This window comes from Chelonia mydas, chromosome 10 (assembly GCF_015237465.2).
Source record: "Chelonia mydas isolate rCheMyd1 chromosome 10, rCheMyd1.pri.v2, whole genome shotgun sequence".
In the NCBI taxonomy this organism is placed as follows: domain Eukaryota; kingdom Metazoa; phylum Chordata; order Testudines; family Cheloniidae; genus Chelonia; species Chelonia mydas.
This window is the reverse complement of record NC_051250.2, coordinates 35,246,533-35,272,896: the sequence shown is the minus strand read 5'-3', so window position 1 is coordinate 35,272,896 and position 26,364 is coordinate 35,246,533. Positions and strand designations below refer to the sequence as shown.

The 26,364-nt window shown below is 45.6% G+C and overlaps 1 protein-coding gene across 1 annotated transcript in view; it reads right to left on the bottom strand.

The window, feature by feature from the left end:
• Window positions 1–25,781, bottom strand: part of RAB40C (RAB40C, member RAS oncogene family) — a 65,317-nt gene extending 39,536 nt beyond the window's left edge. The window contains exons 1-2 of the mRNA XM_007054527.4: window positions 25,625–25,781; window positions 23,482–23,854 (exon numbers count right to left, since the gene is read on the bottom strand). Coding sequence (XP_007054589.1) covers window positions 23,482–23,635 — 154 coding nt within the window. The 5' untranslated portion in view covers window positions 23,636–23,854; window positions 25,625–25,781. The remainder of the gene's footprint in view (window positions 1–23,481; window positions 23,855–25,624) is intronic.
• Window positions 25,782–26,364: the final 583 nt, after the last annotated feature.

The window sequence follows — 26,364 nt, the reverse complement described above, 5'->3', positions numbered from 1 at the left end:
AAGAAAAATATATTCTGATGTAAGGCTTATGTCTTTTTATTGGTTGAGGATAAGATCACTTAATATCTTGTTGGAAATATTTTGGACATGTTGCAATGGATGAAGCCTGAAAAACCAGTGTAAGCTGTTGTCTCTAGGCCAGAGTGCATGCTAGCTCTTCTGCTATCTTTCTAATTCAACTACAGCCCGTTAGACACTTGAGATTTTGTAAGTAACTAAAACTATTTGGCATAAGACGCTGTAACCGAAGGTGAAAGACCACCATATCAGACACATTCCTCCTATGGTCGCCAGGCATCTGGTTTTCGACCGGAATGCCTGGTCGAAAAGGGACCCTGGTGGCTCTGGTCAGCACTGCTGACTGGGCCGTTAAAAGTCCAGTTGGTGGTACAGCGGGGCTAACGCAGGCTGCCTGCCTGCACCGGCTCCACAAGGGTCCCAGAAGTGGCCGGCATGTCCCTGTGGCCCCTAGGCGCAGAGGTGATCAGGGAAGCTTTGTGCACTGGCTCTGCCCCAAGCGCCAGCTCCGCAACTCCCATTGTCCGGGAACTGCAGCCAATAGGAGCTGCACGGGTGGTGCCTGCTGGCACAGGCAGCTCACACCACACACTGCACAGAGCCACCTGGCCGCCCCAGTGCCTAGGAGCTGGACATGTCAGCTGCTTCTGGGAGCCACATGGAGCCAGGAAGCCTGCCTTAGCCCTGCTGCACCGCCGACCGGGAGCCACCGAAGTAAGCACTGCCCGACTGCAGCCCGCACCCTGAACCCCCTCCCGCACCAATGCCCTGCCCCAGCCCTGAGCCCGCTCCTGCGGTCCAAACCCCTTGGCTCCAGGCCAGAGCAGCCTCCTGCATCCTGAACCCCTCATTTCTGGCCCCACCCCAGAGCCTACCCGCTCCCTCACCCCACCCCCCTGCCCCACCCGGAGCCCTCCCCCCCTCCCTGTGAAAGTGACTGAGGGAGTGGGGATGGAGTGGGGGGGGGACGGGACTCAGAGAAGGGGCAGGGCAGGGCAAGGCAAGGCAAAGGTGTTCAGTTCTGTGCAATTAGAAAGTTGGCAACCCTAATTCCTCCCCTTTGACTAGTAAATTTTGAATCCCTGATGCACTTTTAGGTGGATCAGGGATTACCAGTATTATGGAAGCTTCCAGACCCTGCTCCTAAAGGATTCCAAACCCATGTGATTTCTTTTGGTTTGTCTGTGATAAGAACAGCCGTTAGCTATAAGGAAAGTTAAAGCCAGCATTTTTCATGGGAAAATGCAGCCACCTTCAGGAGAGCAGGATCAGTCATACATTGCAGGATTCTCTGATCAACATACCAAAACTGAACACAGGACCCTTGATGGTAAAAGGGACATCAACTTTTGAAGAATTACACTTCCAAAATAAAATTGTGTACTTGCCAGTGTTAACTGCAAGACTTAAAATGCCATGCATTTAGCAACACTTAATAAGTGTCTCTGGTTTTGATTGCCAGTTACATGTCCATTAGCATGCACAGCTGTGGAGGAGCTCATCTATGTACTTTTACCAGGCCCTTCAAGAGAGTTTGGTTTGGCTTGCTGCTGCAGCCAACAGGCCGCAGGCACGTATGTGCACAGAGCAGGATGGTGGTGGTGGAGACAGAGAGGGTGTATGCTTGGTGGTATTGCTCCCGGGCCCATCCTCTCTCCCTTGTTCAAAATATCTTTAAATAGATCAGTAGGGAAGCGTGCACGCACACACACCTGTCCCTTAAAAAAGAAAAATCAACTCCAGCCAGAATACTGAATAGGTGCACTATCAAATCAGATTCTTTTACTCAGTTAAAAAATATTTTAGTTGACGGTCCCTGTAAATACTCACTGCTCTCAGCCCAGTATTTGATCAGAAGGACAGAAGGTCTTGTTTTTGTTTTTAAAACTTTGGATGCTTTAAAAGGTGAACTGCAAACGTTTTTTGTTGTTGTTGAATTGAAGTTGCGCCTTTTACTCGTTCTCATGACAGGGACCTGGCAAGGGTCCTCTTCCCTTTAAAAGAAATCAGATTAAACTTTTAGGACTGAAAAGGTTTTTGTCCAAGTCTATGGCCAGAGCAGTAGAAATGAGTGCATGCCCCTTTTCTCCTTTGTACATCATACTGGAAGCCCTATTCACAATGGAAAAAGAATGACCCTATATCCCTGTTTAAACATGACTGTTACTAGCACCATGATAGTGCTTTTTTTGGATCAATGTGAACAGATTGTTCTTCCCTCCCTCAAGGGCTGTGCTAAGCCAGCCCCTAAAGGCTAATAGCCCTAGGTAATACTTCCCGCTTATATCTACACAGCATGTTTACAGAGGAGGGCAAATATAATTTTACAGATGGGGAAACATGCACAGAGGTAAAGTGACTTAGACAAGCTCAGAGTAAACATAATCCCCAACCAGTCCCTCGTCGCCAACCCCACAATTTGCCCGCCTGTTTTTGACCTGCCCCATCGCCAATGGTCCCTGTTGAACAGGTTTTGAACTGAGCAAGGTCTCCGTGCAGCCAACCAGTATCGCTGGGGCTTTCGTGACAGCCCTTTGTGCAGCTGTGGTGCAGTACAGGCGATGACGCACAGTGTCGATGAATGCCTGACGACTAGGGTCCTCGGTGGCCTAGAAGAACTGCATCACGCCACTGAAGATGCCATTGCTTAGCTAGACCAACAGTGGTCTCCATGCTTTATCTACAGGACCACACTGCCTATAAGTAGTCTACAAAACACTGTAATATACAGTTCCAGCACAGTGTTTGAATGCTGCCATAGCCTGAAATTTCTTTGAGCAAAATGGAAAAAGCTTTATAGCTTATCTATCCATAAGCCTGGGCCTGGAGAGGCTCTTAGCCATTGTGATGTTCTGGACCAAAGAAAATAATCCCCAAAACCCTACCCCAAAAACACAAACCAACCCCCCTTGTACTGGGTTATTTATAGCTTTAACATATGCTTGCTTTCTTCCCAGAAATTCTTAGTCATTTGTTGCTGGGGAATGTATATTTGTTGCATGAATTGTACGTTGATCTGAAATGCTTTGTTACATATGTTCACATACATGCTTTTTACCACTCAGGGGCTGGTGAATCTGGTCTTCATAGTAGTTTAATTTAATAAAATTTTTGCACTAGCAAAAAAGCCAAAACCAAAACATCTCTGCTAAAATTCATTAAAAAATAAGAAGCCTAGCTCTTACATATCACTTTTCAACAGTAGATTTCAAAATGTTATACAAAGACACAATCTACAAAATAAGAATTGTTCAACTTCATAAATAAGCTATTATTCATTTTGGCTCAGTTAGAAATCAAGAAGGAGAAAAAAGTTAATTGGCTCATTTGACTTTATCCTATATAGGATCATCATTTTAAAGCTTCATTGTTCTACCCTCCTTAGAAGAGCAAAGGACGACCCCTTTCAGTGCATCAGTAAGCAGATGGGAAATAAGGTAAGCTAAGTAGAATTCTGTAACCTAGTCTTGCTCATATGGCTCTCTAGAACTAGCAGATTGCTGTTTAAACAGCAGACATAATTAGAACAGAAGGTGCACGACTCCAGGACTCTAGAGACAGCTACTGGAATGGATTTGGACTCTCAGCTGGCAAATCCTAATGAACAACATGTGGCAAGCCCACTGAGCCTCTGGAGAAGGAATCAGATGCACTGGGATGTATTATCCTTGCCTCACAATCCATCTAGTAGTCTCAGTCACAAGAGAAAACAAGAGATGCTGTGACAGTGCTCTGCTGCAAAGGAGGAAGAGACACTGGGTAAGAAGAATATAGATATCCTGGGAGCCAAGGTCAGTTATTAGATAGAAGGTGGGTGAGGTAATATCTTTTATTGGACCAACTTCTCAAAGAGCTCTCCCCAACAGAAGTTGGTCCAATAAAAGATATTACCTCACCCACCTTGTCTCTCTGAACTTTGCTTAGACAGGATAGTTATGTTATTAATATTTACAATGCCAATGAGCTACTATACTGCAGGTCAGAGTATGTTAACATACAATCAAACATGTAAAGAGCTAAATGATACAGAACGCACAACTTTGGGATTCCATATTTTCTGGATCACAAAGGATAAGCGATCCTGGATCTATTTCTTTCTTACAAGGAAGAACTGATTCAGAGTCGCATGGAAAATTGCTACCAGTGACCACAAGCTATCTGAATTCATCACTACAAGGAATATATTCACAGAATACATCTGTATAAGGGTAAACTCTTTGAGGCACGCACCATACAATGAAACAAATGGGAAAGTCTCTGAACATCTAATCAATGGAATTGTGATCAGTAAGGACAGGTTTATAATCAGTAAGCCTTGACAGTTCTCCCATTACCATCCCCGGACCTGAACAACAGAATTAGAGGTTAAAAGGAACATTATATAGATTTGATAGTGTTACAAAAATTTCTTTATGGAGTCAAAACTTGCAGTACAACTGTAAAAAAGTAGCGATGTATCAAGTTGGGGGAGTGCCAAGTGGGGCACAAACAGGGATTTGAGTTAGATCTCTACTGAAGTTTTCATGAATATCTGAAATGTTACTAAAATTCACATCCTTAACTGGGAGATACTGTCAGTCTCAGGGAGGACACATACAAAGAGGACAGCTAGGGAAATATGAACAGAAAGTAGATGAGTCACGTTTTTGGAAGAGATACTTTCCATGTCTCGTGGCTTGCAATTTCAAAGATTCTATGGGAGAGAAAAACCTAATTTCTAGCCCTAGAGTCCAAAAACAAGGAAGAACAACAGAGAGCATGTTAGATGTGTGACAGCAAGAAAGAAGCCAATGCAATTTTGGGCCCCATTGGAATGTCATGAAGCAGGGAGTTAAGACAGAGTTTCCTAAACTGTGGACAACTGGTAATCCATGGGAAACTGGCTGGCCACACGGTAAAAAATCTCCTGGTTTCCAGTACAGAAAGAGCACACATGGGAGATTATAGAAGGGACACAGTGCACTAAAGCAGCCACACATATACTTTCCTAATGTAACTTTTCCCTGTAAGTAGTTTTTGTAGTTGTCACAAATGTTATGATTTGACAGTGAACAGGAAAAGCGGCAGGCCATCTGATTGCAAATGGGAGTGGAAGCAGCCATAAGACCAGATGACACTATATGGTCCATGAAAGGGTTTGACAAATCCTGCTTCTACCACATATAGCTCTGGAGCAAGTGCATTTGGAATACTGCATTCAGTTTTATGTACCACATTACCAAAAAGGCTGACAAATTTAAGGGAATTCAGAAAAGAACAAAAGTCAGGAGACGGGGCTGATGAATGAGACTAGATTAGAAGAGCTAATGATACACACTTTGGTTCCTGGTCAATTTGGGAGTTGGAGGAGTGAGGAAGAGGAGATTGACATTGGACTCCAACTATTTGAATCATGTAAACATTGAGAAAAGAGGAAACTGAGGTGATCCAATGGGAATTAACTAGGAATAACTGGATGAAATTAAGAAACGTGAATTTAGGTTAGGAAGTTTTTACAGCTATCCAACAGTGAAATTTATTAGACTGTACTTAAGGTCAGGAGTGGAAAACCAGTCTCGAGACATTTAAACAATGGACTGGAGAATATATTAGTAAGTGTACAGGAGGGAACAATTTTACATTTTCAGAGAGTTACAACCTAGATCTTTTCCTTCAGATTTCTGAAAATATTGTCACTAATTGGGAATAAATCACTTGAGCAAGGAATCTGTGTGCAGCTCAAGCAATTGATGGAATGAACAAAAGGCATATTTGCTCGCATTTGAGAGGTGTACTATGCCTTGGCAGAATCCTTCGGGAAATGTAGGTTTACTGTATGCACTAGATTCAAGCAGCTGAAAATTCCCTCCCCTCCTTTCCCACAGGAGTACTTATTAAAAAACAAACACTTCATCTAAACTAGCTCCTCCTGCATATCTAAAAGGCTACAGCACTGTAGCAGTCACTTGTTCTCAGTTTTAAATTTCTGCTTTAATGTAGGCTATATTTAACTATTTTCTGTCCAATGCAAATTATAGAGCAACCAGGGATAAACTCTCCACAAATTTATCTCTGCCTTTTATTCAGATTCCAAGAACTAGAGGTTACAAAGTATTAGCCTTAGAATTACTGTGCGGTGCTTGGAGGCTACCTTGTTTTGTATTGTCATGCCAGTGTCAAGCAGAGCATAATCAAGATGAGGACCAGAAAAGGAAGGCTGTGTGATTCTCTCTTGATGAGCTGTGAAAGAGGCGACCTTTGAGAAAGCAAGTTTCAGAGTAGCAGCCGTGTTAGTCTGTATCCGCAAAAAGAAAAGGAGTACTTGTGGCACAAATACTTTTTTTTTTTTTTTTTTTTGAGAAAGCAACTGATTTTTCAATATAGAGCATGTTGAGTGTGTCTTACAGGTGCAGCACCATTGTGAAGGTCTGTTAACAGAATTTATCAAATGCAGGAGATGCCTTCTGTTCAGAGCTTGCAATGTTAGGAATGTTCAGTCAAGCAAGCCGGCAATCTGGTAGGTAAATATTCCCAAGTGCTTTACAATCTATTGCTTTTCAGATGTTAAGGACAGAGTTTCACTAGTGTGTGTAAGAGCAGCAAGGTTATTTGAAGGTCAGACTTGTAGCAAAGGTGATGTTCTGGATGGGCTTCCATAAAGCCAACGACTTTGCCTTATTAACAAACTGATGGTATCTTCATTCCAAGCCAGTCTTGTTCTTGCTGAGTGACAAGTTCCAAAAGCAAATTTAAATACTTGATCCTCAATAGGAGCACTTTACTGGCTGCTCAGGACTAATTCATATTAAGTAATCTGGTCACAGACTTCTCTAATTCATAGCTGATGGCAGAGGGACAGAGTGGATATAATAGGTGACATTTACACACCTGGGTTCAGAAGGCTCTTTCTAACATGAAAGGGTAATTTAAAAAGGCATTTTCGCAGCTTACAGAATTTGAGTGAGTTTTATATGTAATGCCGTAAAATGGCTCTGCTTAGGGACACAGAAAATGCTACAGTGGATCAGACCAATGGGCTGTCTAGTCCAGTACCCTACAAGCGGCCAATATTAGACACGTCAGAGAGAAGAGCAAGAAACCCAATAAGGAATATTCGCACACAAGGAAAGGCGTTACTTCATCTCTCCACTTAACTAGCTTATGCTCTGAAGCATGAGTGTTTATATCCCTTATTTTTAATTCTCATGCAACAGCAGAGGTTCTCATTATCCACAAAGTGTCTAACCCATTATGTGGAACTGTGCTGAAATACTGGACTATCTTGTGGCTGTCAGTTCCACCAGCTAATTATGCTTTTCATACAGTGACAGACTCCTTATGCCACATGTTGACCCATGTTCTGGATGACAGAGCAAAATTCAGAGACTGTTCATCCAAAACTTTAAGTTAGGTGAGTGACCTTCAGCAGTAGCCCCTTCCCTGCTGTTCCCCTCCCCTGCAGCTACACCATGAGGGCAGCACTCTGGGCAGCGGAGCTGCGTGCTCCTGCCAGGGAGAGTGGCAGCGTGTCTAGCTCTGGCTGGGTGGCACGGCTGCCAGACATGCTGCTCTGATCAGCATTGTAAGGGAGCCAGGGGGCGGTTGGATAAGCATGGGAGTCCTGGGGGGCCTGTCAAGGGGTGGAGGTGTGGAAAGGGTTCAGGGGATGGGGAACAGGGGCGTTGGTTAGGGGTGGGAGGTCCCAAGAGAGGGCAGTTAAGGGACAAGGAGTGGGGGGGTTGGATGGGTCAGGGATTCTGAGGGGGGCAGTAAGGGGGCAGGAAGTGGGAGGGGGTGGATAGGGTCGGGGGCCAGGCTGTTTGGGGAGGCACAGCGTTCCCTACCCAGCCCTCCATATATAGTTTTGCGACCCCACTGTGGCCCTCGGGCCAAAAAGTTTGCCCATCCCTGTGGTAGCAATAATTCCAACACCCAGGAACTGAGATGCTCATAGCAGAGCTGGTCTACAAAAAGCCATAGACTGGCTGATCCACAAGCAGCAGTCCTGGCCCCAGCTTCTCTATCATGTCCAGCATTAAAGATGCTCCAATAAGTATGTATTAAGTGGGCTGGGGAAGAAGGGGTGCAAGATTATACATGCAACAAAAATGAGAGCAATCAATCAGTATTTCACATGTCATCTATATGGAATGATCACATTCCCCACAAATCCTTTAATTTGATACTCTACAGCAGGCAGAAGCCACCTGGGAACCATTTTCCTGCATAATGACTGTATTCCACAAGGAAGTGGAAGCTGTAACAGAGGGCTGCTTTGAAAAGATGGCTGTTCCCCATGGAGTCAGAGAGGCTTGCAGTGAACAACAGGAAGCGATGTCTGCTGTTACGGGGACTTTCTGCACTGCCAGCAGGAAAGATTCACTACCTTCTCTGCCAAAGGTCCATAGAGGCTTCAAAGTTCCTTGTAATTATTATTTCCCTGGCACTGTTTTAGGAAAGTCTTCCTTTGCACCACTACAGATAGACACACTGTGGTAGCATAGCCCTCAGGGACTATAAAATAAAGCATGAAGTCAGATTCTAAAAATGGCCACTCATCTGCCGTTCTTCTGCATTTAAATTCTCACTCAGAGGAACAGTTTCAATGTGCATTACCTGGCACACAATATGGCCCATTTTCCAGGTTTGTACGTTTTCATCTGAGCTTTGTTTGCTTGTTTACAGATCTGTAGCCAGAAAGGTCCATGATAAGATTCACTCTGAAGTAAAACAGATGCATTAGATCAAACAAAACAGAAGGTGAACCCTAAAAGATCAGGAGGATAGAGTTAATGCTCAAAATCCTGACTGATCTTCCACTCCTAACTGCTCCCTTCTTGTCTTCACAAGAAAGTGAGTGAAGGAGGGAGTTATCAGTCTTGGTTGCGAGACTGAGCTTTGAATGGTTTCTTGCTTGTTTGCATAAGTTAACAAAACATTAACAGTTTATCATTCCATTTCTCTAACAAAACTGTCAGAGGAGTCCATATGGCCCTCTTCACTCTTGCACACTGGACAATGAAGCTTACCTGCTATCAGTTTAAAGGGTATTTTACACTATGGTATGCAATGAGTGCTAGTTATACATTCAGAACTTTCTATCGGCTATGAAAACAGCTGATGGGAATGGTATAGATGCCCCTTGTGCAGACAGGATGCAGGTATTTAGGTTACTCCCTGATAATGGAGTAACAATGCTATTACTTAGAAAATATTGCATGGCATAAATGCACAGCAAAAGAAAATGCAGTTAACTTTGCGGAGCTACTTTCCAACTATAGATCATAAACTGTGAGTGACCTTAAGTCTTCCAGAAAAATGCATTACAAATAGATAAACATAGTGTTGAGCTAAAAAGGTGAAGCTTTATGTTAAAATAATGGATAAACACTGAAGACATCTGAACCTAGATTTACCAGTGGTAAGGAATTTCTCAGCTCGGAATTATAAGCCATGGAAAGATGGGGTTTCCAATGGATTTACAGAGTGACAGAAGATTTATTACAGCCAGAATCATGTTCACATTCATCCAATTTGTGTACTCTTTAAATATATTTAGTAGATATAGAAATACTCATCTTCACTGCCAAGTAACAGGGTTCTCCACAGGTCTGTCTTTTAAATGCAGTGTAGTTGTAGCCATGTCGGTCTCAGAATATTAGACACACAAGGTGGGTGAGGTAATACCTGAAGAAGAGCTCTGTGTGGCTCAAAAACTTGCCTCTCTGACCAAAAGAAGTTGGTCCAATAAAAGATATTACCTCTCCCACCTTGTGTCTTTTAAACAGGTTAACAACCACAACCAGTCAACTCAGGCCTGTGCTTTCTATGGTCAAAATAAATACAACCAAGGTTACATTTTCTTTTTAAAAGATACAGTAAAGTTCCCAGGTAGGATAATATCAGAATAATCCCGGATAGTGCATGAAGTGCTAGGACTGAAATAGCAGTCAGATTAGAAGGAGTGGAAACTATTTACTGATAATGTCACTACACTGGAAACAGTTCATGAAGCCTCTTTAATTTGATAGCAGCAAGGGAAGGTCTCAGTCTACACCAAGCATTCTGGAAGAACCACAGTGACTATGACAATTACGCTCTCTTACCGTGCAGCATGTTGGTTTCGGTCTCTTGCCTGGTCTATCCTGTAGCCATTTGCTCTAAAGCCTGTGGCACTTCCTGCTCACCAGAACATCAAATACAAGATATATTCTTGCTGCAGGTCATGATGGGCTGCAGCTGCAAGGAGCTTTGAGTCTTAATTCTTCACTCTTAAATTCTTTGTTACTACAGGTGCCCATTAGGAATTACGACTCTTCCTCTTTTGAGTCTAGGAATTTATCCCTAGAAGTGGTAAAGCGGCAACATACCCATGTTTTGGAAGGATCTGCAGAAGCCTCATATTAGCTGCCTCCAACTAAAGTATGAATGGCTCGGACTGCAATGCACAAAGTGGGCTTGGGTCTGGGAAACTGGGGCACCCAGAACAAACTGACAAGAGGCTTAGCATCAGGGGCATCAGAAGATCCTGGAAATGAGGGATAGCAACTTACTTGCTGAATTGGAGTTACTACAGTTATGAAAGATTTTAAACAAAACATGCTCTGAACTCTCCCCTTGTCTGTATCCAACAATTTTTTTCATCTTCCACTTAAAAATCTAAACTTTGGGGGCATGGACTGTCTTTGTTTGATGAGAGTACAGCACCGAGCACAATGGGGTTGTGGCTCATGGCAGGGGTTCCCAGGTACTGTACAATACAAATAACTATTGCAAATTGGGTTTTGTACACGGACAGCAGCAGAATGCATGTTCTGACACACCAGGTAAAGAGTCCAGATTTGTAGAATACCTCATTCTTAGTTTCTCTCTCTGCAATCCAGCGGAGAGAACTTACGCAGCTACAGTTTCCATTCACAGTAGAACTTTGTTCAAGGCCTCATTTAAGGATGGCAACTGCATCTGAAAATTGTGTTCTGAGCCAGAAGCAAATCTGTTCCTAAAGCTCCAAACAATTTCAGTGAACACCCAGGAAGCCAGAGAAACAGTCAAGACTCAGTCTAGAATTGGGAATGGTAAGTGGATTTGGTCTTTAAAAAAAAAAAAAAAAAATCAAGACTGATTTTATGCACAGAAGCAACACAGGTTTTTTTTCAGGATTTACAGTTCAGTTCGCCATAAAATTATACAGCTGCATTTGGTAACAGACTGAGTGAAATCAGAGAGCATCATAACAATCTGCATTGTTAGATTACAATACAGATGCAATTATAGATCTGTTCTTAGACAAATATTCAGTATAGTCAAAATAATTTCAGGGGAACACAAATATTTGTGTTTTGGGGAAAAGCTATGTTCCAAAGCCTGAAACTTTAGAGATAAAGTTTGTGTTTCTTAAAAAAAAAAACAAAAACAACAAAACACCCTGAACGCTGGACAGCATGTAGTACTTTCGAAGTGTGGAGCACAGGCACCATGCAGAATTCATAGATGTACGCTTCAAAACCTGTGTATGGCATCAATGCCTAGTTTGGGCAACACAGCTGATGCAAGTTTCCTGGGGAATTTCAGGTAAATTGGTTAGGTCTGGAAAAGTATCAAAAACATCAGGTTTACAATGGCGCAATCATAATTATGGAGAGATCAGTGTGTTCATAATGAATACAGGAAGAGATTGGGACCCCTACTCTTGCTGCAGTTCTCCTTATAGTACCCTCAAGTGGCTCCCACAGTTGGAGGACTGTGACCTCTACACTTGGCTTACGGGAACAGGGGTGTGAGTGCTGAAGTTTCACACATCAGTTTGCATTTCCAATTGCTGACATAGGCTACAACACTGCATACACCACTTCAAGGTATTTGACCCCCCCAACTTGCTCTAAAATTAGAGGTACACTCCTTTGTATTCTCCTGTGTTCCAGCAATATTGCTTCATATCTGAATAGGAGAGACTTTGTTTCCAAGCAAGCTACTCTCAAGCAGAGACTACACAGTTAATTAAGACCTCCATGAGCCCTCCTTTTGATCTACAGTCAGGGCACAGCTCTGGTCTGTGAAGAGTTCAGTTCAGTTTTCTTTGGTTAAAAGAAAGAATAAAAGTGTTAAGGTCTCTTTAGGGATGCAGTAGTGTCAAGGAAGAGAAAGAATGGAGAGAATTAAGATGCATGGGGGCAGGCAAAGAGAAAAAAAGAGTCACTCATTCTTGCAATCATGGAACTACTTCCCTAACTACTTCCCTCATTTGAGAGGCTAAACATTTGTTTGGCTGTAAGTCTAGATGATGCCAGTGTTTTAAGTTTTAAAGGAACATTGTATATTTTAAAATTGTACTATGAGTTTTTAACCTAACATTAAAAGCAACACCTAAGAGGACAGAGGCTATGGCTTCACTGCCAAAAAAGATGTGTTTTTACAGTAAGATAATTAACATGTAAGCTATCTCACTGTAAAATCCTTGTGGAAACAAGGCTCTAATTTTTACCATGATGAAGCTATGCGAGCTCATCTGCGTATGGGAGTGTTGACCTCACCCAGCTACATCACTGTAAAAACTACCTGCGCATTGTTTCCACTGGACTTTCCAGCAAGGTAACTAATGCATATTAGTTCTCTCTAAAAAAAAAAACCCACCTCTTTTTGGCAGTGGAAACAGTCTAAGATGAAACAAACTTGAAAGAGAGGAAACAAAGTGCACTGCTGTTAAATAAGTCTTTGTATTTAGTCAGTTTCCCCAAGCTCCTTGGGATGCAGACTGCATATCGCTGTTTGTTCTAGACTCTTGACTAAAGGGGTCCTGATGCCTACTGGAGTCTTTGGACTCTTCTGTAAATCAAAAACTTTGTAGCTTCTCCTGTGTGTCGATCTCAAACAGCAGAAGGGAGAAAAAAATAAAATCAACATTTTAAAAGACAGTAAAGTGGGATTGTAAAACTGCAAGTGCTGGCAGGTGATTCAAGGGCTAGTGTTAGGGTGACCAGATAGCAAATGTGAAAAATCGGGACAGGGGGTGGTTGGTAATAGGTGCCTATATAAGAAAAAGCCCCAAATATTGGGACTCTCTATAAAATCAGGACATCTGGTCACTCTAGCTAGTGTAGAACCTGGAAGTATTTAACTCTTAAACTAGATTCAACTGAAGTCCCTTTAGGAATACACAGAAGTCTGAAGGGTTTGACAGAGTAACTAAGCATAAACCCAGAATTGCATTGCTGCCTTCCATTTAAACATTGTCACTTGTTTAATGTATCTTTTTCAATTCTTATTTTAGTGTGCCTCCCTCCCTAAAATGGCCCAACAGCAAATATATTGTGTCAATCTCAACAAAATCCTATCACAATAAATACCAGGTCTTATGTTGAGATATCCATACTATGTGATGTGGTGGTTGACAAACAAATCACTTCATGATACATCTTAATGCGAACATCAGCTCCCAACATTGTAAAAAGGGTACAAGTTTAATGTCAAAATAGATCAAAATATTAGACATGGCAATAGATGCCTATTCAGAAGTGTAAACAAAAAAATAAAGGATCTTTAAGAATCACGTATGTTTTAGCATTATATTTTAATACCTTAATTAATGGGGAGAAATGATATCTGCAAAAAAGAAAAGCCTCCCACAAAACAGAACTTCGCCCCAAATGCAAATCACCAGACTTCAGGCACAGACCACCATTCTCTAAGGAAATTCCTTTTAGTGTATGGGGTTTCAGGTGTCCCCCGACATGCGCCAGAATATTTATAGGAAGGGAAGGGACACCAGTTCCAACGCTTTCCAAGTTAGACAGCTTCTTCCTACTCACCCAAAGCCTGGAATAGGCTAGAAGCCCAGGTGACGTAATGCTGCTGCTAAGAAAACAGATAACATACAGAAAGTTTCTGAGAAATAAGTCTGGAGGGCAGTGGAAGGTAGAAGAGAAAGAGAGAGGCACAGACTGACTTATCAGGGGAAGGAAATGCAGAAGTGAGCTGAAGGGAAGTCTGAGAGCCACACTTATTGCTACCCACAAATGTATTTCAAACTTTCTGCATGGCTACTGCAAGTACCATTACAGATGCAACAGGAAGATGACTTCCCCCTCCCTCTGCAAAGAGTAGAACTTGAGGAAAGTGTGTCGGGAATTGCTTGGTAACAGAAGCTGACTGAGAAGGAAGACAAAGATTTTCCATAGCAGAGTGCATGTAACTTTTGTATTGAGCTTGCAGCCTTTCCACAAAGAACTGGGCAATGCTGTGTCAAGACAAAGGTTTAGCTTTTTCATCAAACAAGCACTGCTTGGTTAATAGGGATGTTGTAAGAGCAAGATAGCAAAAAACAAAACACAAAAGAACACCACTTTTCCTTTTAATTATTAAATATACACCTCTAACTTCAGCTGTATAAGCTATAAATCCATAGTGATATGATGCAGGAGTCTTAATCACAGATAAACAGACATATAAAAGGAGGTGTGTTATAATCTGTGATTCATTGTATTAGCATTTCCAAGCACCCATGGAGCACTTCCCCCATCCCCTGCATTATAAATCTGTTCCGTAACTCTAAAACCTACCTCCAACCAGTCCCTTCCAAAGAGGTAACCTCAGCCCAGTCCTATAATGTGCAGAGCACCCTCAAAAACCCTCAATGAGAGTTGAAGATGCTCAGGATCTTAGCAGATGTTCAGCACCTTGCATGGTCACACTCCTAATAACTTAAGTGGGAACAGGATTGCCTATAACCTCTGTTTAGAATTAGCCCCACCCAACTCACATCAAGCAGAAAATAGATCTTACAAGGAGTGCAAAATCTGAGGAACGTTTGCTCACAAAAAAGAACTAAAAAAAGGAGACAAGGAAAAACTAGAGGTGCTGGAAGTGGTTGGATTCAATGCTCGCTCTGATTAGATTAGAGCTCTGCTCCCCTACTGTAGTGGAGACAAACATTTCCTTGAAGGGAACTGGAGTGAGTGCTATCAGTTCAGCTATCAGGAAGGGATTACTGTAACAATCGCTCTCCACTTGGCCTGTACTTCAAGTGATTGCAAGAGAAGGAGATGCCTAGAAGCATGGCCAATGCAGCCGCACTGAAGAGTTCCCTGCCTATTAAAACTGCAGCCACTGGCCTGTTAGTGGGCCAGCCCAAACTGACAGCTGATGTCTATATTGATATGGAAAATACTGTTCTGTCAAGACACCATGAAACACATCCAACCGCATTCAGCCAGGAAAAAAAGATGGGGAAGCAGCAGAGAACAGGTGTCAAGATAGCTGTTCCTTCCCACTTCCCCGACATGCTGCTGATGGGTCCTTGATGCATCACTGCAATATCGTGAAGAAAAATCCACTTGGGTCCAGATTTCCAAAAGGTACTTAGTTGCCCACATTCCACTGAAAAAATCAATCAGAATTAGGCACCTAAATACCTTTTAAAAATCTGGGCCTTGGACGTACAAGTCTGCCCAAGCAATGCAACAGCATCTATGCCTAGAGAACTGGTGCTGGTCAGAGAAGAGGGCACTATATTTTGACTGCCCCATTCCAAGATTTTAGTAAACACTGGGTGTAAGTCAGACAGATGCTTCCTGTGCACCCCAAAAGGGGAAGGTTAGACTAACCGCATGCTGACAAGAAAAAAAGGAGACAAAGGCCTTCTTCTGAAAGAGTTAGCAGTCCAGGCAGAAATCTTAAACAATTTAACTTGTCTGCTAGTATTTCTCAAGTCAAACAGTGGCAGAGCAGCACTCCCACTCACTGTAGGACTCTGCCCCAGGAAGACCTCATGGGGGTGGGGTAGGGGGGCAACACATACAATGGGAGGAGAAGGATGCTGCCTCTCTCTCGTGGATCTCAGAAGCTTGGCAGGAATAGGCATGTGGAGGAGAGGATGAAGCTCTTTGGTCCTTACTGTAAGGAGACAATCTTTCCCTCCTTTCCACTCCTGCATGCACTGATCGCAAGAAGGATATGTCTTTTGGCTAGGGACCTATAGGGTAACTTGACGATTGCTACATAAACAATCAAAATATGCAGCTAATGCACAGAGTGATGACAAGGTGGAAGGATACTGGGGTACTGTAGGTTAGATTATGTTTGTTTAGAGGATATTTTAAAGGAGGATTTGAAGCAGAGGGTGAAAGCCCATAAGACTTAGTAAAGAGGGTAGTTCAAGAGTAGGGAATTACACGGAGACGGGTCAGAGAAGGGGACAAAGGGAGCACTGAGGGATAGCTCAGTGGTTTGAGCATTGGCCTGTTAAACCCAGGGTTGTGAGTTCAATCCCTGAGGGGGCCATTTAGGGTTCTGGGGCAGAAATTGGGGATTGGACTAGATGACCTCCTGAGGTCCCTTCCAACCCTGATATTCTGCGATTCTATGTGACTTGGGCAGAAGACAAGATCTGCTCTGGAGAAAAACCTGAATGGATTACTGCTGATTAATTGAAGAGCGTATGGGGTTAAAGATAATGTAGTGGAATCTGCAGGTATTGGGGGAAACCTCATATCACAGTGAAGTGCCCTACCCCCTCCTGGGGATTCACCAGCACATCCATCTATTCTCCATAGCAACAGTTCTCAACCAGGGGTCCAGGGCCCTCTGAGGGGCCACAAGCAGGTTTCAGTGGATCCGCCAAGCAGAGCCAGTGTTAGACTCATTGGGGCCCACAGCAGAAAGCCAAAGCCCTACTGCATGGGACTGATGCCCAGGGCCCCAAGCCCCACCACTCAGGGTTGAAGCCGAAGCCTGAGCAATTGCTCTGCCTGCCACCCCGTAAGGCCAGCCCTGGCTGCCATATGCAGAAAAAGAGTCATTATGGCACAGCTGGGCCGTGGAGATTTTATAGCATTGCGGGGGCGGGGAAGAGGCTCAGAAAGAAAAAGAACCCCTGCTCTACAGCATTACTACTTGCCTGCCCTCTTACCCAGAGACAGCACATTAGAGTAACACTGGCCTAGATTCTTGCACCTAGTGAAGTCAAAGCTCCAGCCAGTAGCATCCGTGTCCACCCTGTGCTGAGTTTTATTATTTCTGTAATTGGCAAGTCCGCCGCTATATCCTGCTTCTCTGCATACCCTAGTCCTGGCCAGCAGTGTACACAGTTGTATAGAACTATGACCAGACCCTACACTGGATACCTCAAAAAGAGTGGAGAACATAGCATGGGATGGAAACAGGGAAATCTCATTTTAAGTCCCCTTAACTTGCTTAGCTGAGTTTTACTAGAAAATTACTTAAACTGGAAAGCCCGCAGAGAGAAGGAAAGAGAAGAGGGGTATCAAAAATAGCACACCCCTAAGCTCAATTAAATCTCTTTTTTATTAAGTCTAATCATTTAAGACTGAACAGTTTCTCAGAGCAATGGAGCCCGTGAACAACTATATTGTGGAAGGTCAGAATCTGACTCTAGTTTATTTTAGTTTTTTCCACATACCCCCACCTTTGGCCATTTTATAACAAAGACCCTGCTGGAAAGCTCACTACAGCCCTCTGAATAAACGTGAGATGCCATATGGGGTTCTAGAGCACGTAGAAACGGTGCTTCTCTCTGTACTGTAAGGGTTATTATATCTAGCAGACACCTCTTTCCCGAAACCTGCTCAAACTGATGCTCAACACTCTGATCCAGTAGGAAAAGAAAGCTTCTTATCCCATTCCAGTCCAAACCCATCTGTGTAGGAAAGGATAAGTCAGGTACAGAGTAGAACGGGTTCCCTATGGGGGCTAGCAGCAGGGACGAGAAGGACCCTTTTCCAGGGGAGCATGCAAAATGTTTTGAAGCACGTGCCCACCAGGAAAGCATGCTGCAGGCAGGTCCTCACCAGCGTTAAGACAAACTATTTCCTGTGGATGCTGATCACCTGCTCACATGGCAGCACTGTCACTTGTGCACACTGTCAAGTAATCCAAAAAGAAATTCACAAGACTCATCTGGTTGTGACGCAGCACATAACAGATCAGTCTTCTCAGCCAAAGAAACAGGCTGGACAAGATTATTTAAGTGCAAGCACATGAGCAGCTTGAATTTCAGTAAGAGGTTTGATTTGTGACACAGCATTGTCTAAATGACATGCATTCCTGCAAGGAACAAGTATCTTCCCAGCTGAACAGATCTGCCTTTCACACCCTGGCTCAGGGCTATACACACACTGCATCCACTTGCCCAGACGCCTGACAGCTCTGAACAGCCAAGAAATGCAATCGGGGCATTTCTGCTGTGCTTTAGTACTCCTGGCTACTGCAACATTTGTGGGGAGGACAAGGACAAGACAACTGTGTGATTCGAGTAATGCAAACAACTTAATTAGTTTTAAGAGGGGGCTGGGACAAATTTATAAATGCACTGTATGACAAGTTGCTTGTGATGATAGGGGCAGGACTCAACAGCCATGGGACTCATTTCCAGTTAGTTTTATGTTCCTAAACCAGTGGTCCTCAAACTGCAGGGCCCAGAGCAGCCCCCATGGGGAGCAAGAAGGGAATGCCATCCAGCCCAGCTCTGGCCCTGGCCCAGCTTTGTCCTCATTCCCTTTCCATCCCCAGACCAGCTTTGCCTTTAGCCCCAGCTCTTCCCCCACCTCCAGTTCAGCCTTCAGCCCTGCTTTCAGCCCGAGCTCCTCTGCTGAGCCAACTGTGCAGGAATGGAGGGGGATGTGGACAGATTCCATTACTGGTAAGGGGGATACGACAGGAAAAGTTTGGGCTCCACTGTCCTAAATACTCTGCCTCAGGGTGGCAGCCAGTCATCTGCAGGGGTCAGGAAGGGATCTTCCCCCACCAATGTCTTCTAGGAATTTGTTTAATCTCCTGACTCGGAAGCATCAGGGATGGTCATAGCAGGAGATGGGACATTGGACAGGGAGGGTCAGGACTCTGAGCATTTCTCTGGTGCTGAGCATATTCTCTCTCTCTCTCAGGATCTAACTGATCACCATATGTGGTGTCAGGAAGGAATCTGCCCTCAGGTCAGACTGGCAGGGACGTTGGCCTTCCTCTGCAGCGTGTGGGTATGGGTCGCTTGCCAGGATCATCTGGGTATATCTCACTTAATCATTTCCCTGCCACTATAGGGGCTTCAGGCATTGGTGCACCCCGGTTCCTCCTGTTCTTTTCCTGTGGCACAGAACAGTCTAGTCTCCTGTGGGCTGTAATACTTTGGTCTCATTGTGGCTGTTGGCTTTCATGTGCGGGAACTGGGATCCTGTGCTATACAGGAGGTCAGACTAGATGATCTCATGGCCCCTTCTGACCTCAAACTCTATGAAGTGACAGATGTTCAGGTCACACATCAGTCACGCAGGACAAGGCACGCAGCTTTGCTTTTAGTCTAGCTAGTCTATCTGCAGCACAGGCTGCTAAGCAGGGCTCAGAGTGCAGGTGCCATGCTAGCCTCTCTCTGCCCAAGGTAGCAGGAGCAGAAGGCAGAGAGGAAAGAGCATGTGTAGCCTCGAGGGAAAGGGTAGGCTTTGTACCCCTCTTCGCAGGTCCCTCTAGCTGAAAGGAAACAGGACAGGTAGGCTCCCAGGGAGTCATGCTTCTGCAACAGGAGGAAGGCAGCCTGTAATCGTGGGGTGGGGTGTAAATTGGGGAGAACAGGAGGAAAGACCACACACTCCCTCCATACCTCCCAGCATTTCAAGTGGCTAAAGTGGGACTGCCTACAGGGGGTGAGAGACCCGGGGAGAGGGTGGAACAGAGTTGCGGAGTAAGCCCACCTTGCACTGGCAACTCCTGTCCTGTGAGGCTGGCTGGGCTCAGTTTCCCACTCCATAACCTCACCCTAGGGGGTCAGGCGAAACTGGAGTGGCACTGTGTCCCCACGCACCAGGTCGCAAAGCCAGAGGCAGGGAGTTGAGCCGAGCCAGCCCCTCAGGACAGGAGCCACTTCAACTGGGATAATGGGTTGGGGGGGGGGGGTGTCAAAGCAGTTCAGCCCCTTGAAACCTGGGACTGTTTAGACGTATGCCCTCCCCAGTCTGCACTGGGCTTTCTTTGCCCAAACATTCCAGGGAGGTGATTTCTTCAGAACCTTTGTATCCAAACGGCCCATCCTGGAAGGAAAGCCTTTCAGTTTGGACCAGACCAAGCAGCCTGTCAGAATGCAGTCCACATCCACAGAAGAGGAGCTCTATGAACTCATCCTCACTTAAAGGATTTTCTTTATGAAAATCAGCCCTGGTGACAGACGCCAGTAAATACACCCAAGGAGCAGGCCAGGGCCCTAGGAATGTAACTGCCCCACAGGAAGCAGGGGGTGCTGCAAACATCAGGGACACCATCAGCCTTTACATTCCTGGTGGCTGACGTCAATTATTAACTGAAGATGAACAGCATAGGGAACACCAGGGGAAGCTTCCACATCACCGTGCCTCAGCCCTGATTTCAAGCTGCCACCTTCTAGGCACGGCAAGGCTGTTCAGTAGCCCTGGCTCCTGCAGTCGTAGACTGCTCAAGGGTGTGTGTCAGTGCCAATGCACAGCAGTAACCTGCCATGGGGCCACCTGTCCAGAGCTAGAGTCAGATCCACCAATTCATTTCACAGAGGCCAGCCTCCAGAGTTTAACAACTATGTCACTGCATACATGCTTCCAGGAAGGATGCAGTCCACTCTACATATCAAAGGCCCTTTAGCTGCTGCACATAAGCAGGAATTGCAGCTTCTGAGGTTCTCTCTCTCTTATGGTCTGCATAGTCATCTGCAATGAAAGAAGACCCCCCGCTCAGTTGGGCCCCATGTCAAGTCACTCCTATAGACTGCCAAGAACTCTCCTGGTGCAGGCCTTTGCTCAAGTCAGATGGGGTAAGGGCAAGGACAAACCAAAGCTCAGCTGCATAGAAGGCCCTGGTCCTAGGCCACAAAAAGGAATGATCAGCTCTAGAATTTTTTTTTTTTTTTTTAAAGTTCTAAAAGTTTCTCTCTCTATATTTGAGTGTCTTCCCCACCTTCCTCCCCACAGGTTTTCCCATCCCACCTCAGAGTCCTGCATCATGGTAGCCATCCTTGGCCAAGGATGTGGAACTGCCTGTTGCTCCTTGCTCAGGAACAGCAGCCACCAGGAAGGCCACTCCCCACCAGAGGTTAAGCACATGGGCATTGCAGAACTCCCCCCAGGACCCAGCCGGGAGTAGGAGAAATGAGTTGTTGCACTAACCACAAGGCCAGCCCATCAAAGCTTATTCCTTTTTCTCAGATAATGGTAAGTTCTGTTTTCTGGACAATTAAAATGAGAAACGGATGGCACAATATGAACATCTGCTTATAGGAAAAAAAGCACGTGTATTGAAATTGCTAGGTTTTACACAAGAGCCTCTGCATAATGTTTCAGTTTGGTGGGTTTTGGACAGTATTAGAAATGTGTCTCGAGTTTATGACAGACAGATGGTTTGAGGGGCTGGTAATGGAATATGCAGTGTTTCACCTGCAGATCATTGGTTTGAATCTGGACCAGTACTGGCCAAACTGGATTGCTCTTCAGGGGGCATATATGGAGTATTTAGTGATCTCAGCCAAGTTCTCAAATGGACAAGCACTAACACCACAAACACACAAAACTAACCTTAGCTGCCAGTTTCAGGAGAGAAGCCCTGAACGCACATGGAAGCTTAACTTCCTTTACAGCTAGAGATGGTCCCTGCCTGGTCACAGTTGAGGCATGTTGGCAGGGTTTTGTGGGTGCACCCTAGCTGCTATGGAGCCAGAGGAATTTGATTGCCAGGACTGTTAAGATTTTCTAGGAGTGAAATTCACTCAAACTGCAAGGCTATCCAATCCCATTAGTCACAGGGTATGTAATTTACCAAGATGAACCATTAAGCAGTGTAAATACCAAAAATGCAATAGCATTGAGTAAGACTCAAAATATGACAGTAAAATTAGCTTCATAAAAATGGGTTCAAGAACACACAGAAAGCAGCCATGGGAAATTTTAAAGCTATTAGGGGTATTTTGAGTTTTCTTTAAAATAAAGAGAGTTGTAGTATTTTCTGGGGTACACAGTTCAGAGTGCAGGAGGCACAGCCCATATTGATAGATTCCTGATATATTGGTTTCTTACATACATTTACTGTAATGGTTATAATGTAAAAATCAGGCCAAGTTACTGAGTCACTAGTTCTTTTCCTACATTCCTGGCTTCCAACTGATTTGAATTGCCTTATCAAATAAAAGATTTTTAATTATATTTTTAAGACCTTAGAAGCACCTGTTGAAGTTATTCCTGCTGTATTTTTCATTTGTTTCTTGTCAGTCAACACTAGGTGCAAAGTACACCAGTTCTCGATGACACAGCACTCTCACTTAAAGCTGGGTGTGGAGCCTTTTTTGCAGGTACCCAGTACCTCACAGAAGCAACCCTTAATATATGAATGCTAGTGCTCATGTCAAGTCTTGTCTACAGCCTCTTAATTTGCTACTATAAGTCTAGATCTCACAGCTATCCTGCCCTCTCCAAGCCATCTATCTGCTGCACAGGTTTTGCATGTACTTGTACAGCAACTCTTATAAAGACTATGCAAAAACTGTCAGGAGTCAAGCTGTACTGCTCCTCCAAATTCTGAATTCAATCTGTCTCACCGCAAATGTTAACAAGCACCTGATTCTCTCAGACTCCTGTCTGCAGATTAAACTGCAAGTGCCAACTACTACAGCCCACAGGCTGGTCCTGGAGAAGATACAGAGTTCCGGGATCTGAATTAGATTGCTTCTGTCAAGCCCTTGGAGCCACAATTTTCACTGAAAATGGCGAGAACTATGACAGATTGCAAGTCACCACAGGACCTACACCCTGCCAGGCAGCATTACATTATACCTACTGCGAGGGGATGCAGGAGAGAGAGCAGCACCACTCCTTGGCTCTTAATTATAGTCTTGTGACACTATAGTTAATGGTCTGTCAGGATTTCCATTATAAACCTTGATTTTGCAGGAGGTAGAGAGAGTAAACTTAGGCTCCTGAGTACCCAAGTAGCAACTCACCAAAAGCTTTAGATATGAGCTAATCTCATAGTTCTTTTGGTACAAGTGCCTGAGTACTAACTATGAGTATAGTTCAGTGCCTGCACTAACCCTCCAACAATGCTCCAAAATAAAAATTTTTTAAACGATGTACAAGAAGTGCCATGCTTGTGAACAGTCCTTCTTGCACATCTAACGAACGTGTCAGGTAACAGGACACGTGTTTCTGATCATTTCTCCATTATGACACTGGGAGGCAGATTTTTATGATTTTAAGGAACAAAGTCACAACACCTTTGCATTAGCACCAAAGAAAGTCCCATGAAGCTGAACTGATAAGCCACCAAGCCAAACTGTAGCAAAGTACAACGCAAAACATGGGACACATCCATTGAGCATCATGTACTGTACAATTCCTTTCCTCAATAAGTCAATTTGGAAGAAAAACTCAATAACAATTAGAAAAAAGGTTTATCAATAGCTTCTTTATAATTATGGCTGCAGTTTTACCGGGTACAGCATCCTCCCACCACCCCTTCCAAAATCCTTACCATTGCTATAGGCGTAAGGGGATTCAGATGCTCCATCTTGAAGGCTCTCCAGGATTTCTCCTTTCCCAACATCACTGTCTCCTACCAACAGGAACTTGAGCAGATAATCATAGCTCTTCACAGGGCTTCCCTGGGTTCCCATTCTCCCTCTCATTAGTGAAGAGGCACAATCCGCATACTAAACATGCAGCCAGACTGAAAAGAGCACTAATGCCAGCTTCCTCACTTTTAGAGAGGCTCTTAGGAGCACAGGTTTTTGTCTCCCCCTTCAAAGGGGGGCAGGAAGGCTAAGGAAGAATGAGTCAACCTCAGAATGAACCTTTCATCCTTTCCACCTTATGTCTGGTCTTCTGTACCAAGATATGCTGGGAGCCTGAAAGAAAAGAAAAGGAGGGTCCTCATTTCTTTGCTTGCCTTTAGCACCTTTTCAATATCCAGACACAAATTATGGTTAAACTCTCAAAGCTGCCAACAAAGAACCCACACTTTTTTTTTTTTTTTGAAAGGTAGCTAATTTAGAATGCGAGGTTCTAGCATAAAGGTTGTTTTCCCTTCAGACTGCTACAGCCCTTTGGGGCAAGGTGCAATTATTGGTAAAAATGCTCACACAAGAAGCTAATACTGCTCAAAGCCTCTGAGTCAGAGGCTTACCTATTCTGAAAAGGCATAAATCCTCTGATACAAACAAAACAGTCAGGCATGTGGGGAGCAAGTGTGGCCGCTCCCTAGCGTGGAAAGAAACCATTCCTGGACCACTGGGGCTAAGCTTCACCAGAAAAATAAAACGGCAATTTGCATAGGTAGAAATAGACAAGCAGATGGCTAACTTCTTAAGCTTTTCCCATCTCTCCCCCACCCCCTCCATACTACCTCCTTCTCCAGCCTACACCCACCTTTAGGAAACCTGCTGTGGTTGTTTTTAAATGCTGAGGGAAATCAGATCTGATAAGATTTAACTGCCCAGATCAATCAAGTGGCTAATTTAAATTCATGCCCATCTCCCAGCAGCTGTGCTATCCTCACCTCATTGTTCTCTTCCCTCCCACAATTAAAGGTGCCTAATCCCCCACTCCAAAACAGAGGGTCCCCTCTACACACATCAATCTGAGCCAGGAGACCGGAGGCCAGGCACTCAGGAAGCTGAAATGAAGTGGCAGAGTTTTCACACCTCCCCTTCAGGTAGATGTGACGGGGGCACAGCCATACCTGGGACAAAAATGAGGACACCAAAAGACAAGCCCCAAGGGGAGTCAGCCACTGCAGACACCAGCTGAGGGTGCCAGGCCCAGCTAGCGCAGCGGGGCTGAGGATGCCAGGGACAGCTCAGTTGGGGCAATGCCAGGCCCCACAGAGATGGGTGGAGACCGGGGGCACCCAGCCCCTGGGGTAGCAAGACACAGGGGGAAAATGATATTTGGCATGCAGCCCCCAAGGACAGAGGGATGGGGAGTGCCAACCCCAGGGAATGGGGGAATGGAGGGAAGTATAACAAGAGGGGTGCTCCCAGGGCTTGGGATGGGGGTCTCTACTCTGGAGCAGGGAGCCAGGCCTGGTGGTGCCAGGCCCTAGGGCGGAGAGGGTCTGGGCAAGCTGGGGATTGGGGTGCCAGGCCTGAGACTGATCTAGACAAGATGGGAGGGTCCCGGGGACCAGGCCTCAGGGCAGCGGGAGAGGGAGCTGATGGGGGCATGGCCGGATGCCGTTGTGGGGCCGCTGGGTGCCAGGTCCCAGGGCTAGCTGGAAAGGGGGTGGTCAGTGAGGCAATGCCAGGCCCGAGATCAGGCTGGGCTGGGGGGGCAGGACCTAGACAGAGGAGAGGTCCGAGGAGATAGCGGAGGGCCAAGCCCAACGGGGAGGGGCAAAACGAGGTGGGGGGCGCGAGTCCGGGGAAGGGGAGGTGGGGGGCAGTTCCGGGCCGGCAGGAGGGGTACAGGAAGGCGGGGGGCAGGCCCCGAGGGTACAGGCGGAGGAGGGGTAGAGGGAGGTGGGGGGCAGGCCCCGGGGAATCGGGGGGGGGGAGGCGCCGAGGGGTACAGGGAGCGGCTGGGGGCAAGCCCGGGGGGACCGGCGTCTGGGACCCAGCAGTGCTGGAGGGTCCCCACCCCGAGCAGACATGGGCCAGGGGGTTCCCGCCGAGACTCACCGTCCAGTCGGGCCCACCGCGCTGACACGAGCCGGGGGAGGCGGCTGTTAGCTCCAACACAAGCTCCGCCAGCCCCGGCGCTCCTCCTCACCGCCGCTTCGTAGCGCCCGCCCACTGCCTCAAGCCCATAGGCCAACGCCCCCGCCAATCAACAGCACACCCGCCCTATCCGCGCCCCTTTCCGAACTTCCCCGCCCTCTTCCGGCATCATCCTATCAGGAACCAGAGGACTCTACCTCATTTGCGGGAAATTGAGCCCATCGAGAGCGTAGGGCATGACTACAGACCCCGGCATGCAACGCGGCACCCTGCTCCAGGTCATAGGGTCGGGCTGAGCGCAGCATGCGGGGATTTGTAGTTTCAGCTGAGCCATCAAACAGGATTAATAGCTCTGTAGCACTGTGGGTCCATACAGCTGCCTGCGGCCAGGGTGGCAGCTATGCTGGGCTGCAAGGCTGCCGACGCGCAGGGCGAGCCGCCGCCGCCGCAGCGCGACTGGGGCGCCTTCAAGCCGGGAAAGGGAAGTTTTATGAACCTTATTTTACAGCTGGAGAAGGGAGGCTCTGAGACTGCAAAGCTGCCCACAGGCCGGGCTGGGAGCCCTACGGCTCTGCACGTGACTGGGAACCAGTGATGTGCAGCCGTGAGACTCAGATGTGTTTGTCCCCAGTGGAAAATTTCAGGAGATGGCAAATTTCCATTACTAAAGTCTGAATTCTGAGCCCAGTCCATCTGGCTTG